This window comes from Prenolepis imparis, unplaced genomic scaffold (assembly GCF_030444845.1).
Source record: "Prenolepis imparis isolate NDT839.2.m4 unplaced genomic scaffold, iyPreImpa1.0 SCAF_12, whole genome shotgun sequence".
NCBI classification, from domain to species: Eukaryota; Metazoa; Arthropoda; class Insecta; order Hymenoptera; family Formicidae; genus Prenolepis; species Prenolepis imparis.
Window position 1 is genome coordinate 10,453,713 of NW_028141170.1, and position 16,641 is coordinate 10,470,353.

General features: G+C 33.7%; 2 protein-coding genes across 4 annotated transcripts; one reads left to right on the forward strand and one right to left on the reverse strand.

The window, feature by feature from the left end:
* Nucleotides 1–1,192: 1,192 nt before the first annotated feature.
* Nucleotides 1,193–2,277, forward strand: Snrnp-u1-c (small ribonucleoprotein particle U1 subunit C). Its single transcript, XM_083051172.1, has one exon. The coding sequence runs from the start codon at nt 1,333–1,335 to the stop codon at nt 1,852–1,854; it is 522 nt and encodes a 173-aa protein (XP_082907298.1). The 5' UTR covers nt 1,193–1,332; the 3' UTR covers nt 1,855–2,277.
* A 986-nt stretch (nt 2,278–3,263) lies between these two features.
* Nucleotides 3,264–7,654, reverse strand: LOC145943722 (uncharacterized). Of its 3 annotated transcripts, none has more exons than XM_083051511.1 (3): nt 7,465–7,654; nt 7,110–7,319; nt 3,264–7,025 (listed from the first exon to the last, which is right to left on the reverse strand). In XM_083051511.1, the coding sequence occupies exons 1-3, from the start codon at nt 7,502–7,504 to the stop codon at nt 3,454–3,456; spliced, it is 3,822 nt and encodes a 1,273-aa protein (XP_082907637.1). In that variant the 5' UTR covers nt 7,505–7,654; the 3' UTR covers nt 3,264–3,453. The 3 variants fall into 3 exon arrangements, with proteins under 3 accessions (XP_082907637.1, XP_082907636.1, XP_082907635.1); XM_083051510.1 differs by having other exon boundaries at nt 3,264–5,558; nt 5,634–7,319; XM_083051509.1 differs by having other exon boundaries at nt 3,264–7,319.
* Between the last annotated feature and the right edge of the window lie 8,987 nt (nt 7,655–16,641).

Consider the following 16,641-nt stretch of genomic DNA (forward strand, 5'->3'; position numbering starts at 1 on the left):
TAGTAGATGAAAGCAACAATAATGTGTGCATAAGAAATTTATACAATGTACGCCCACCATGTCCTATCGCGTTTAATGCAGGCGGACATATACCTAATTTGGTATTACCACTACATTATCCGCTGCCACAGCCTAATAACAGTAAGTACATGAATTATAATTATCGCGCGATTAAACATTTATTTATCGATGCAATCAAATATTGATTTAATTGTTTCGTAATAATTTGTTGTCCTTGAAGAATAAGCTCTTTTATTCCCATCATCTTTCTTTTAAGAGTTTTGATCGACTTTTCAAATTAAAAAATTATTTTTAAATATTGTTATTGTATATTGCTGTCGACTTTTGTCAGATGACATCAGTTGTGAATGTACAGAATTCGTTTTCCTCGAATAATTTTTGTATTTCTATTTATATGTACATATACACACTATTTCTCTATTTTATTTATATATTCGTGTGATTCAAATAAATCATCTATGTGGAGAATTAAAAAAAATAACATTTTCAAGTATAAAAAAGGGCTACTAAGAGCCAGACACAGATATTTTAGGTGCAACAAAATTATTTTTAAATTCCTCTATGCTTTTATATTTTGAACGTTTCGGTCTTATTTCCTTTGGATCATATAAATATGGACCATCTATCAATTAACAAAAAATTGATGTACTGATATAGCTTTTCATACCTGAATTTATATTTATATATATCAGGGTTTTTTCGATTTATTATTTTAAAAAGATAACTTTGACAAAAACATTGCATTTTAGGATTTAAAATCAATTATTCATATATAATTTTATTTTATCTAAATTTAATTTCTAACGATACTCTTAAATTATATAGTGTTTTCAATAAATACTAAAAGCATATAAAAATAATAATCTACTTTCAAATAATAAATAAATATATAATTCTTGCTGCATCGATGCGAACTCATCATAATTCATATACATTATATTCTATGAATTATTTTTCGATCGAATTAAATTTTCAAACGAATCAATTATTACTAACCGTAATTTGGGGAATAAAAAATTCCTATATCGCATAGTTATTTCTATTTGGTAGGATATTCCGGACAAGTTCACAAATCATCTATGGAAAAAAACAAAATGGTGTCTGCAATTCTGATTGGCTGCTCGCGTCCAAAAATCGACCAATCGGCGATGCGCATTTTGTCGCTTCCATTGTAAACTGTCGATGAACCTATTACCGGTAGTGTATATGCTATATAACCTAAAAGATGCCGAAAGATTCTATTATCGCCTAACCCAGTGATTTTTAAGTATCCTAAAATATTACAAAATATCGTGGAAAGTGGCGCGTGAGATGCCGAAATACTACTGCGACTATTGTGACACTTACTTGACACATGACTCGCCGAGCGTACGCAAGACCCACTGCCAGGGTCGCAAGCACAAGGATAACGTGAAATACTTCTATCAGAAATGGATGGAGGAGCAGGCGCAGCATCTGATCGACGCGACGACGGCGGCTTTCAAGGCCGGTAAGATCGCCTCGAATCCCTTCGCCGCTAATAAGGGTGCGGCGATACCTCCACCGCCGAATCTCGGCTCCAGCATGGGCTCGCGATCCGGGGTGCCGCCTCAAGGACCACCTGGAATGATGCCACCTCCTGGGATGCATCCAGCTGGTCCCATGGGACCTGGAGGGCCGATGATGATGGGACCGCATGGTCCCATGCCACCTCCGATGATGGGTATGAGGCCACCTATGATGGGACCGATGGGTCCTATGGGTCCTATGATGGGCCCTATGATGGGACACATGAGACCGCCGATGAACGGACCGCCGCCTCCCATGGTTGGCCCACCGCCGATGAAGAAATAACAGCCGGAGGATTCTTGTCTCTTATATATTGTTCTGTGGATACGGCGGACTCGGTTGAGCTTTGCCTGCGCGTGGTCGCTGGAATGGTCTTGCGCAGACAGAGATAGTTACACGCATACATTTATATATTAAGAGAATTCTGTACAAATTATAAAATTACTTCTCTGCGACTAGAAGTTTGTCAACGAAGTATGTTTGATGCATGTTAAAACGACTCACGAGTTCTTTTCTTCAACAAAAGTAAATGTAATATTATCTCGATAATCTCTATATGGTATATTTTACTCTACATTCTATCGTTCATTATTCCTCGACATATAGAATAGAATTCCTAGAACACAATTATGAAATATATACAACTCTAGACTTTAATTGTTTAAATTAGCAAATCAATTATTTTACTGAAATATATGTATAATTACTATATGTATAAAATTACATAAAGTTTAGTCATAAATAAATAATATTGATATAAACTTAATTTATAATAATTATTATATATTATTTTTAAAATACACAAAATGACATTTTTTCTGTATATTCAAAATTAATTAATATTTTATTTAAATGTCATACTATAAAAAGACACTTTTTTCATTGCTATGACAAGTAACATTTAGATATATGTATATCAAATAATACTGATATCTCAAACAATTGTATTGTCAGATATTATTTATGAAATATAAATGTTTTTTCTGTATATTCAATATTAATCAATTTAATATTTCACTTAAAGAGACATGTCATGCTATAAAAAGATACTTTTTCCATTGCTATGATAAGTAAATAATTAATAAATAATTTTTAGTTATAAGTAAATCAAATAATATTGATATCTTATACTAAATAATATTGTTATATTATTTTTGAAATACAAAATAAATGTTTTTTTCTACATATTTAAAATTAATCAACTTATCGTTATGACAAATAACATTTAGTCATAAGTAAATCAAATAATATTGATATCTTATACTTGATTGCATCGTCATATATTATTTTTGAAATACAAAATAAACGTTTTCTTTTTGTATATTTAAAATTAATCAATTTAACATTTCATTTAAAGACATAATAATGCAAAAAATGTATTTAAAAAACACTTTTTTCATTGCTATGACAAAATAGCAATTGATAATATGAAAGTGTGCGACAAATATACATATATTTTAAAATATTTTCATTATTATATAATTGGATATAATGAAGAAAACAAAAAATTGAGATAATTATTTAATATCTCATTCAAAACTATAACAATGCGAAAAGATAATTGATTTATAATTATTATAGCAAATACTATGACTGTAATATACCAAAAAATTTATTTTATAATGCATTACTTATAATTATGAAAATATATGATTAGAATGGATATAATATATGTGGAAACAGTATGCGAGATATTTTACAAAGAGATATTTTATATATTATATACCTTCTCTTTCTAATATAAACATGTGGTCATTTGATATCGTTTAACGTAAACAATTTTTTTTTATCCGCATTTAAAACCATACAGGATATTACATCATTCACAAATAATTTTAGTCAGTATTGCAATATCAGTGAACGAGAGCATAATAACATTAAAGACTATGCCTGTAAGTCTTCCCAAAATGAACTCACTTTCCTTTGATATTTCCTCCCGAATTTAATCATTCTATTCATTGCGTGGTAATGTTTTGTCCGAATTGTTTTGTCGTTCATTTTCTTCTGCAGTTCATCTGCTGCGCTCATCAAATGGGGTTGTTTAAGCGTACGAGCCTCTTCTATGAGATACGATGCCTTCTGATATAAATCTTCGGTCCTTAATTCTTCCAGTCTTTCCCGTTGTTTCTTTCTCTGTTTTTTCGTAAGTTGTTTCGTACCTGATGTATTCTGATCTAAACCTTTCCTTCTCAAATTTCGCCTTACTCTCTTTCTCTCTTTTTTCGAAAGATTCCTCAAATCTATCACTTCGTGGGATGACGTATATAAATCTTGAGGACTTAATTTCAGCATTTTTCCTTTCTCATTATTCGTAAGATACCTCATATCTATCGCTTTTATAGTCAGTTCGTTCGCGAACATATTGCATTCGGTGTCATCGCTTGATAATAGTTGCTCTTCGTTCCCGTGTTCCATTGAAATCGATATCGGTTCAATATAATTCAATGCCTCAGTATTTAATGGTATAATATCCGGCGAATCTTGCGCAACAGAATTTTCTTTTAGCATTACCTTCTTCTCATCGCAATTTACGATAACGCTGATCTCAGGCGAAATATCGATCACATCTCTTCTGTCAATTAATGTCTCGTTACTTGTACCCTGCTGAATATCAATCGCAGAGAGATTTTCTGGTTCGTACATTTTATTCTGTTTTATTTTCTGCGTCTTTAGCAAACTGTATGATATCCTTTCCGCGTGTTTTTTAAAGCGCCTCAGCGTTTTAGGCAGATCGGCAGGTGTGTGAGGTACAAATAAACGATTAAAAAGCAGGGTGAATTTAAGATAAGTGGTAGGGTCAAGTTTCTCGATCGTTTGATCTTGTTTCTTAAACTCAAGTTGCTTCATCGCCTCCTGTAACTCGGATATGTCAGCAATTGGTGCAGGCTCGGTGTTGACGATCATAAGAAGCCTGACTTGTTCACGCCACAACTTCTTACGTAAGGTAAAATAATGGTTGCTGGAGTTTTTGTGCTGTTCCAATACGATTTTCATATGTTTTATCGAATTATGGAGCCATCGTGGGTCATTGTGTGTGTTTCTTATATTTTCGGCATAACTTATGAAGCTCATTTTTGCGAACTTCGGCATCCTCGAACTCAGCAAGTTAAACATCTTTGTAGGATTCATGGATAGAGTTACGTCCAACCCATAATCCTTCTCGTTGTCCTGAAGATTGATCCAGTGAAGCAGCAAGTTGTATATCAGCTCTACATATTCTTTCATCGCTACTACCTGTAACACTACGGCTTGATTTTTCTGTCTTGACGTAGTGCCTATTTTCACTTCAAATTCTATTGCCTTACCGAACAGTGTCTTAAGAAAAACGGGCTCGATTTTGCGTTTTGGTAAACTATGTGTTACAGTCCTCTTTCCATGGACTGACAAATCGTTCTTGAGCAATGAAAAGTCTCTCGTAATTACCCACCCGTTCTCGTGATCTTTGTTAAAAAATTTACCATAAGAATATATAACGGTGTTGAACTTTATTTCGTTTGGTCTGTGTATCTTCTGTTTTCCTTCAGGTTTAGGCATCCTATTTACCATAGAAGGAGATTCCAAGTTCCCTTCTATTTCCAAATTGCGCATAGTTCCTTCAATCGATGTCTCATTGGCTCTTGCACTACTTGATGCTAAGGTGTCTACATTGGAAGTGGAAAATTCCGAATGTTCCTTCATAGTCTGCTGCATAATTTTAGAACTGGATGTTGCGCTGACCGATTGAATCTCCTCTTCGTAGATATCATCCGAGAAACTCGTCGGATACATGGGTCCGTTCGTGTAATTCGTGACCGCCGCAGGGGTCTGAAAGTGCTGGGACCATCGATATTCCCTGCACGTGAACGACTCGTGGCCCCGCTTGGTGCAATTGCAGCAGTGCAACAAACTCGGCGGTTTCATCACGTTGCCCGGGTTCTGCGGGAAGCTTCTCGTGTCGGTCGTTTGATGGTATCGTCGCCAGAGATCCGGACACTGCATCGATTCGTGTCCTACCGAATGACACATCGTACAGTACAGGACACGACAGTGCTCGCAAGTCTTACGAAACGTGTTCTGTTGCTTACCGCATGTCAGGCAGAGCTTCTGAGGACAACGAGACTCCACGTGGCCCTTTTCGCCGCATATGTAGCAGCAAGGCGTTCTACGTGGCACCGGACAGTCGTAGCGTTGGTGACCATCCCGCTGACAATTGCTGCACCTGATGTTCCAGAATCTGTTGCGCTGCTTGCTGCGTGGACACGGCATCAGATCCTCGTCCAGTATCTTCCACATTCGCGGATCTCGCGACATGCCTCGCTGCAACTCGCTGACGTCGAAGTTCTCCTGGCCGCGAGACGAATCGTAGTAGAACTTCCTCAGCGCGTCCGGCATCGATTGGAATTCGTTTCTCTTTTCCTCGTTGTTGTTGTTTTGCTGCGTAACGTTTTGATTGTTTGGTTGAACGATGCATTGTCGTTTTTGTTTAGGGCTCTCGATTCTATTATCGAATTGTCTCTTTCGGTCTATTGTTGTACCACTATTGCTGCAAGATGCCTCTTCATCTGTTTTGTTTTTATTTGTACTTCTTAAATTATATCTGGTCTGTTCCGTTCCTGTATCTGAATATCGTGGAGTTATAAATGTCTCTTGCTGGAAATTAGCGTTATTCTCTTTAGATGTGTTTTGAGATAGTGGCTGCGTAGAGTTTTTATTTGTGTCTCCGGTTGATATACACCTTTGATTTTTATTCAACTCTGCACTTTTGGCCATCTGTTTAATTTCATTTATACTTTTTGCACCTCTCTGAACTATTGTACAATTCAAAACAATATCTTCTCTGATTTCTTGTACGCGTGTACTTTTGGGCTTTACTATTGTATTCTTATTATGTGAAGATTTATCAGTACTTTTATTTTTACAGGATGTATCTTGGTGACTGCTTGATGCGCCTGTAATTTCGTGACTCGTGGTTGAGGTAATTTTTTCTGAAATCCTACTATCCATTTCTGAATTTGTTTTGTTTTCCTCATCAGAATCTTGCAGATTTATAAGTGGCGGTTTTGGTTTCGGTGCAATTGGTACTTCAAAAATAGATTCATCAGAGTCGGAACTGTCAGAAGCTTCTTTATTTTTCTTAAATTGTTTGGCTAGGGACTTCTCTTGTTTCGTAGATTTTGAAAGAACATTGTACTTTGAATGTTTCATCTCATTCAGTAAAGCAGTTTCATTATTTGAGGAACTTTCTTCATACTTTCTTTTTGCTAGCTTTATGTTTCTATGTCGAGTAGAAGCTTTATCCTTGGCAGCAACTTCCTTGCATCTCTTTCCCTCTTCCGCCGAAGAGTTTCCTGCATTGTCATGTATTACAGGATTCATCTCTTTATTTAACAATTCGTCTGTGTTAGTCTGAATTTCAACTGATGGAGGACAATCGGCTGAATTTTGTGCTTGTAATGTATCATCGCACATCAATGAGTCTATGATAGAAGTCACATTTGACAATTGAGTGTTGCGATTACAATACTCTTTCGATATTTTCTTACAAGCTTTACTGGATTTACCTTTAGCAGCTTCAGATTCCAATGGTTGCTTGTCTTCAGATTTTTGTTGCATACCTTCTGGTTCAGTGTTTAACTCGGTAATGCTATCAAATTGAATCGTCCCTGAAATATCCGAGTTTTTTGGTTCGTCCTCGACATTTGATTCATAATAGATTTCTGCATATAATCGGGACTGCAGGTCGCTGTCGTCGAAGTTGTCGGTTTTATAATCTACACACAATGATATATTTTCATCATTAATATTTGCGTCGTAAAAATCAAATATAATAGTACAAAAGTGCGATAAAAAATTGTAACAATTGCGGACAATCTTTGTAATTAAATATAAATATGTAATTTTTTGTTGGTTATTTACCTCTGAATAAATTATTCTCTTCGAAGGTATTTTCCGACATGTTTATAAAGATTTTTAAAATAAATGAGGATGTACGAAAAGATTTTTCATTCAATTAAATGACATACCAATTTTAGCAAAATAAAAATTTATTATAAAATTGTGTACGTTACATATTACGTTACACACGTGCTCATTTAACAATAGCAAGTAGCAAGAGCAAAAAAGGAGCAATAATACCAAACTTTCCTCGTTTAAATTCCCTAGAAAGCACATTCTTTTGTCTGTCTGTACCATAGAGCTTGTATACATAGAGAGATCCTCTAGGTAGAAATGGATCATTGAATAGGTTGTTTCTGATTGGCTGCCGCGATTAAAGGTGCATTTTCATGCTGACGCTCGACGCTCATTTTTAGCGTCAAAAGACGTCACGTGACCATAATAAATAAAGATACCAATTCGTCAATTTTGGTAATGTGACGTCTTTTGCCGCTAAAAATGAGCGTCGAGCGTCAGCATGAAAAGGCACCTTAATGTGAAAACCGGAAATGAGGGAAACAGAGAGATATAAGGGGGAAAGAAATAGAGATAGGCCGATATTCATAGTCGATTCTTATATTTAAGACTGTCTTAAGTACAATCTTAAGATGTGATTAACCAATCACAGAGCCGTATTTGCATTTTAAGACATTACTTAAGACGGTATTGAAATAAGAACGGACTATGAATACCGGCCATAGATAGCTTTAGATGAGATCCTTGAAATTGATCCTTAGGCCAGTATTCATAGTCCGTTCTTATTTCAAGCCCATCTTAAGTAATGTCTTAAGATGCAAATACGGCTCTGTGATTGATTAATCACATCTTAAGATTGAACTTAACAGTGTGTCCACAATAGGTGATTTAAGCCCTAAGCCTTAAGAAATTGACCAATCACAGTCGAGTTTTCTCCTCATACTTGACTGCGATTGATCAATTTCTTAAGGCTTAGGGCTTAAATCACCTATTGTGGACCCAGCGTTAGACAGTCTTAAATATAAGAACAGACTATGAATACCGGCCTTAGAGATATTCAAAACATTTTATTTTCGTTTTTATAAAGTAATTATTATACAGTTATTGACAAAATTATTAGGCATTCGATGTCGATAATCAATGTCGAAATGCGAAATATTGTTACTTCCCTAAGAATTTATATATACTAGAACACTACAAATCGCGCGCTTCGCGCGCGCCATTTATTTCCTTCAACTATACATATAAGCTGCGGTCGAGAATGTGCTACTAATATGGAACAAAGATAGAATGATGTTTCGAATTATTCGTAGCGCATTCTCGATCCACAGCTTGTACGTTAATTACATATTATACAACAATTATAATATTTATCTTTTCATCTTTTGGTACCATGCAGACACCAGCGTACAAATTTTTTAATACGATAAACATAAAATAAGGATGCGTCGGATAGGGTCAGCTGCAAAAAAGTATCCCTTTCTAATATTTTAAGACGAGCCAAAAATTCATCGATTATACATTTTAATAGTACATTGATTACAGATTCTTTTGGTACCATGCAGACACCAGAGTACAAATTTTTTAATATGATAAACATAAAATAAGAATGCGTCGCACAGGGTCAGCGGTAAAAAGTATCGATATCCAATATTTTAAGACGAGCCAAAAATTCATCGATTATACATTATAATAGTACATTGATTACAAAATCTTTTGGTTACAACCAGACAACAGCGTACACATTTTTTAACTTGATATACATAAAATAAGATTCCGTCGGATGGGGTCAGCGGTAAAAAGTATCGATTTCCAATATTTTAAGACGAGCCAAAAATTCATCGATTATACATTTTAATAGTACATTGATTACAGAATCATTTGGTACCAAAGAGACACCAGCGTACAAATTTTTTAATACGATAGAAATAAAATAAGGATGCGTCGCACAGGGTTCGCGTCAAAAAAGTATCGATTTCTAATATTTTAAGACGAGCCAAAAATTCATCGATTATACATTTTAATAGTACATTGATTACAGAATCTTTTCGTACCATGCAGACAGCAGCGTACAAATTTTTTAACTTGATATACATAAAATAAGATTGCGTCGCATGGGATCAGCGGTAAAAAAGTATCGATTTCTAATATTTAAAGACGAGCCAAAAATTCATCGATTATACATTTTAATAGTACATTGATTACAGAATCATTTGGTACCAAAGAGACACCAGCGTACAAATTTTTTAATACGATAGAAATAAAATAAGGATGCGTCGCACAGGGTTCGCGTCAAAAAAATATCGATTTCTAATATTTTAAGACGAGCCAAAAATTCATCGATTATACATTTTAATAGTACATTGATTACAGAATCTTTTCGTACCATGCAGACACCAGCGTACAAATTTTTTAATACGATAAACATAAAATAAGTATGCGTCGCACAGGGTCCGCGTCAAAAAAGTATCGATTTCTAATATTTTAAGACGAGCCAAAAATTCATCGATTATACATTTTAATAGTACATTGATTACAGAATCTTTTGGTACCATGCAGACACCAGCGTACAAATTTTTTAATACGATAAAAATAAAATAAGGATGCGTCGCACAGGGTCCGCGTCAAAAAAGTATCGATTTCTAATATTTTAAGACGAGCCAAAAATTCATCGAATATACATTTTAATAGTACATTGACTAAAGAATCTTTTGGTACCATGCAGACACCAGCGTACAAATTTTTTAATACGATAAACATAAAATAAGTATGCGTCGCACAGGGTCCGCGTCAAAAAAGTATCGATATCCAATATTTTAAGACGAGCCAAAAATTCATCGATTATACATTTTAATAGTACATTGATTACAGAATCATTTGGTACCAAAGAGACACCAGCGTACAAATTTTTTAATACGATAAAAATAAAATAAGGATGCGTCGCACAGAATCCGCGTCAAAAAAGTATCGATTTCTAATATTTTAAGTCGAGCCAAAAATTCATCGATTATACATTTTAATAGTACATTGATTACAGAATCTTTTAGTACCAAACAGACACCAGCGTACAAATTTTTTAACTTGATATACATAAAATAAGATTGCGTCGCATGGGGTCAGCGGTAAAAAGTATCGATTTCCAATATTTTAAGACGAGCCAAAAATTCATCGATTATACATTTTAATAATACATTGATTACAGAATCATTTGGTACCAAAGAGACACCAGCGTACAAATTTTTTAATACGATAATAATAAAATAAGGATGCGTCGCACAGGGTCCGCGTCAAAAAAGTATCGATTTCTAATATTTTAAGACGAGCCAAAAATTCATCGATTATACATTTTAATAGTACATTGATTACAGAATCTTTTGGTTCCAACCAGACAACAGCGTACATATTTTTTAACTTGATATACATAAAATAAGATTGCGTCGCATGGGATCAGCGGTAAAAAAGTATCGATTTCTAATATTTAAAGACGAGCCAAAAATTCATCGATTATACATTTTAATAGTACATTGACTAAAGAATCTTTTGGTACCATGCAGGCACCAGCGTACAAATTTTTTAATACGATAAACATAAAATAAGTATGCGTCGCACAGGGTCCGCGTCAAAAAAGTATCGATTTCTAATATTTTAAGACGAGCCAAAAATTCATCGATTATACATTTTAATAGTACATTGATTACAGAATTATTTGGTACCAAGCAGACAACAGCGTACAAACTTTTTCATTTGCTATACATAAATTAAGGATGCGTCGCACAGGGTCCGCGTCAAAAAAGTATCGATTTCTAATATTTTAAGACGAGCCAAAAATTCATCGATTATACATTTTAATAGTACATTGATTACAGAATCTTTTGGTACCATGCAGACACCAGCGTACAAATTTTTAAATACGATAAACATAAAATAAGTATGCGTCGCACAGGGTCAGCTGTAAAAAGTATCGATATCCAATATTTTAAGTCGAGCCAAAAATTCATCGATTATACATTTTAATAGTACATTGATTACAGAATCTTTTGGTACCAAACAGACACCAGCGTACAAATTTTTTAACTTGATATACATAAAATAAGATTGCGTCGCATGGGGTCAGCGGTAAAAAGTATCGATTTCCAATATTTTAAGACGAGCCAAAAATTCATCGAGTATACATTTTAATAATACATTGATTACAGAATCATTTGGTACCAAAGAGACACCAGCGTACAAATTTTTTAACTTGATATACATAAAATAAGATTGCGTCGCATGGGGTCAGCGGTAAAAAGTATCGATTTCCAATATTTTAAGACGAGCCAAAAATTCATCGAGTATACATTTTAATAGTACATTGATTACAGAATCATTTGGTACCAAAGAGACACCAGCGTACAAATTTTTTAATACGATAGAAATAAAATAAGGATGCGTCGCACAGGGTTCGCGTCAAAAAAGTATCGATTTCTAATATTTTAAGACGAGCCAAAAATTCATCGATTATACATTTTAATAGTACATTGATTACAGAATCTTTTCGTACCATGCAGACAGCAGCGTACAAATTTTTTAACTTGATATACATAAAATAAGATTGCGTCGCATGGGATCAGCGGTAAAAAAGTATCGATTTCTAATATTTAAAGACGAGCCAAAAATTCATCGATTATACATTTTAATAGTACATTGATTACAGAATCATTTGGTACCAAAGAGACACCAGCGTACAAATTTTTTAATACGATAGAAATAAAATAAGGATGCGTCGCACAGGGTTCGCGTCAAAAAAATATCGATTTCTAATATTTTAAGACGAGCCAAAAATTCATCGATTATACATTTTAATAGTACATTGATTACAGAATCTTTTCGTACCATGCAGACACCAGCGTACAAATTTTTTAATACGATAAACATAAAATAAGTATGCGTCGCACAGGGTCCGCGTCAAAAAAGTATCGATTTCTAATATTTTAAGACGAGCCAAAAATTCATCGATTATACATTTTAATAGTACATTGATTACAGAATCTTTTGGTACCATGCAGACACCAGCGTACAAATTTTTTAATACGATAAAAATAAAATAAGGATGCGTCGCACAGGGTCCGCGTCAAAAAAGTATCGATTTCTAATATTTTAAGACGAGCCAAAAATTCATCGAATATACATTTTAATAGTACATTGACTAAAGAATCTTTTGGTACCATGCAGACACCAGCGTACAAATTTTTTAATACGATAAACATAAAATAAGTATGCGTCGCACAGGGTCCGCGTCAAAAAAGTATCGATATCCAATATTTTAAGACGAGCCAAAAATTCATCGATTATACATTTTAATAGTACATTGATTACAGAATCATTTGGTACCAAAGAGACACCAGCGTACAAATTTTTTAATACGATAAAAATAAAATAAGGATGCGTCGCACAGAATCCGCGTCAAAAAAGTATCGATTTCTAATATTTTAAGTCGAGCCAAAAATTCATCGATTATACATTTTAATAGTACATTGATTACAGAATCATTTGGTACCAAAGAGACACCAGCGTACAAATTTTTTAATACGATAAAAATAAAATAAGGATGCGTCGCACAGAATCCGCGTCAAAAAAGTATCGATTTCTAATATTTTAAGTCGAGCCAAAAATTCATCGATTATACATTTTAATAGTACATTGATTACAGAATCTTTTAGTACCAAACAGACACCAGCGTACAAATTTTTTAACTTGATATACATAAAATAAGATTGCGTCGCATGGGGTCAGCGGTAAAAAGTATCGATTTCCAATATTTTAAGACGAGCCAAAAATTCATCGATTATACATTTTAATAATACATTGATTACAGAATCATTTGGTACCAAAGAGACACCAGCGTACAAATTTTTTAATACGATAATAATAAAATAAGGATGCGTCGCACAGGGTCCGCGTCAAAAAAGTATCGATTTCTAATATTTTAAGACGAGCCAAAAATTCATCGATTATACATTTTAATAGTACATTGATTACAGAATATTTTGGTTCCAACCAGACAACAGCGTACATATTTTTTAACTTGATATACATAAAATAAGATTGCGTCGCATGGGATCAGCGGTAAAAAAGTATCGATTTCTAATATTTAAAGACGAGCCAAAAATTCATCGATTATACATTTTAATAGTACATTGACTAAAGAATCTTTTGGTACCATGCAGGCACCAGCGTACAAATTTTTTAATACGATAAACATAAAATAAGTATGCGTCGCACAGGGTCCGCGTCAAAAAAGTATCGATTTCTAATATTTTAAGACGAGCCAAAAATTCATCGATTATACATTTTAATAGTACATTGATTACAGAATTATTTGGTACCAAGCAGACAACAGCGTACAAACTTTTTCATTTGCTATACATAAATTAAGGATGCGTCGCACAGGGTCCGCGTCAAAAAAGTATCGATTTCTAATATTTTAAGACGAGCCAAAAATTCATCGATTATACATTTTAATAGTACATTGATTACAGAATCTTTTGGTACCATGCAGACACCAGCGTACAAATTTTTAAATACGATAAACATAAAATAAGTATGCGTCGCACAGGGTCAGCTGTAAAAAGTATCGATATCCAATATTTTAAGTCGAGCCAAAAATTCATCGATTATACATTTTAATAGTACATTGATTACAGAATCTTTTGGTACCAAACAGACACCAGCGTACAAATTTTTTAACTTGATATACATAAAATAAGATTGCGTCGCATGGGGTCAGCGGTAAAAAGTATCGATTTCCAATATTTTAAGACGAGCCAAAAATTCATCGAGTATACATTTTAATAATACATTGATTACAGAATCATTTGGTACCAAAGAGACACCAGCGTACAAATTTTTTAACTTGATATACATAAAATAAGATTGCGTCGCATGGGGTCAGCGGTAAAAAGTATCGATTTCCAATATTTTAAGACGAGCCAAAAATTCATCGAGTATACATTTTAATAATACATTGATTACAGAATCATTTGGTACCAAAGAGACACCAGCGTACAAATTTTTTAATACGATAAAAATAAAATAAGGATGCGTCGCACAGAATCCGCGACAAAAAAGTATCGATTTCTAATATTTTAAGTCGAGCCAAAAATTCATCGATTATACATTTTAATAGTACATTGATTACAGAATCTTTTAGTACCAAACAGACACCAGCGTACAAATTTTTTAACTTGATATACATAAAATAAGATTGCGTCGCATGGGGTCAGCGGTAAAAAGTATCGATTTCCAATATTTTAAGACGAGCCAAAAATTCATCGATTATACATTTTAATAATACATTGATTACAGAATCATTTGGTACCAAAGAGACACCAGCGTACAAATTTTTTAATACGATAATAATAAAATAAGGATGCGTCGCACAGGGTCCGCGTCAAAAAAGTATCGATTTCTAATATTTTAAGACGAGCCAAAAATTCATCGATTATACATTTTAATAGTACATTGATTACAGAATTATTTGGTACCAAGCAGACAACAGCGTACAAACTTTTTCATTTGCTATACATAAATTAAGGATGCGTCGCACAGGGTCCGCGTCAAAAAAGTATCGATTTCTAATATTTTAAGACGAGCCAAAAATTCATCGATTATACATTTTAATAGTACATTGATTACAGAATCTTTTGGTACCATGCAGACACCAGCGTACAAATTTTTTAATACGATAATAATAAAATAAGGATGCGTCGCACAGGGTCCGCGTCAAAAAAGTATCGATTTCTAATATTTTAAGACGAGCCAAAAATTCATCGATTATACATTTTAATAGTACATTGACAAAAGAATCTTTTGGTACCATGCAGGCACCACCGTACAAATTTTTTAATACGATAAACATAAAATAAGTATGCGTCGCACAGAGTCCGCGTCAAAAAAGTATCGATTTCTAATATTTTAAGACGAGCCAAAAATTCATCGATTATACATTTTAATAGTACATTGATTACAGAATCAACTGGTACCAAAGAGACACCAGCGTACTAATTTTTTAATACGATAAACATAAAATAAGTATGCGTCGCACAGGGTCAGCTGTAAAAAGTATCGATATCCAATATTTTAAGTCGAGCCAAAAATTCATCGATTATACATTTTAATAGTACATTGATTACAGAATCTTTTGGTACCAAACAGACACCAGCGTACAAATTTTTTAACTTGATATATATAAAATAAGATTGCGTCGCATGGGGTCAGCGGTAAAAAGTACCGATTTCCAATATTTTAAGACGAGCCAAAAATTCATCGAGTATATATTTTAATAATACATTGATTACAAAATTATTTGGTACCAAGCAGACACCAGCGTACAAACTTTTTCATTTGCTATACATAAAATAAGGATGCGTCGCACAGAATCCGCGTCAAAAAAGTATCGATTTCTAATATTTTAAGTCGAGCCAAAAATTCATCGATTATACATTTTAATAGTACATTGATTACAGAATCTTTTCGTACCATACAGACACCAGCGTACAAATTTTTTAACTTGATATACATAAAATAAGATTGCGTCGCATGGGGTCAGCGGTAAAAAGTATCGATTTCCAATATTTTAAGACGAGCCAAAAATTCATCGATTATACATTTTAATAATACATTGATTACAGAATCATTTGGTACCAAAGAGACACCAGCGTACAAATTTTTTAATACGATAATAATAAAATAAGGATGCGTCGCACAGGGTCCGCGTCAAAAAAGTATCGATTTCTAATATTTTAAGACGAGCCAAAAATTCATCGATTATACATTTTAATAGTACATTGATTACAGAATCTTTTGGTTCCAACCAGACAACAGCGTACATATTTTTTAACTTGATATACATAAAATAAGATTGCGTCGCATGGGATCAGCGGTAAAAAAGTTTCGATTTCTAATATTTAAAGACGAGCCAAAAATTCATCGATTATACATTTTAATAGTACATTGACTAAAGAATCTTTTGGTACCATGCAGGCACCAGCGTACAAATTTTTTAATACGATAAACATAAAATAAGTATGCGTCGCACAGGGTCCGCGTCAAAAAAGTATCGATTTCTAATATTTTAAGACGAGCCAAAAATTCATCGATTATACATTTTAATAGTACATTGATTACAGAATCAATTGGTACCAA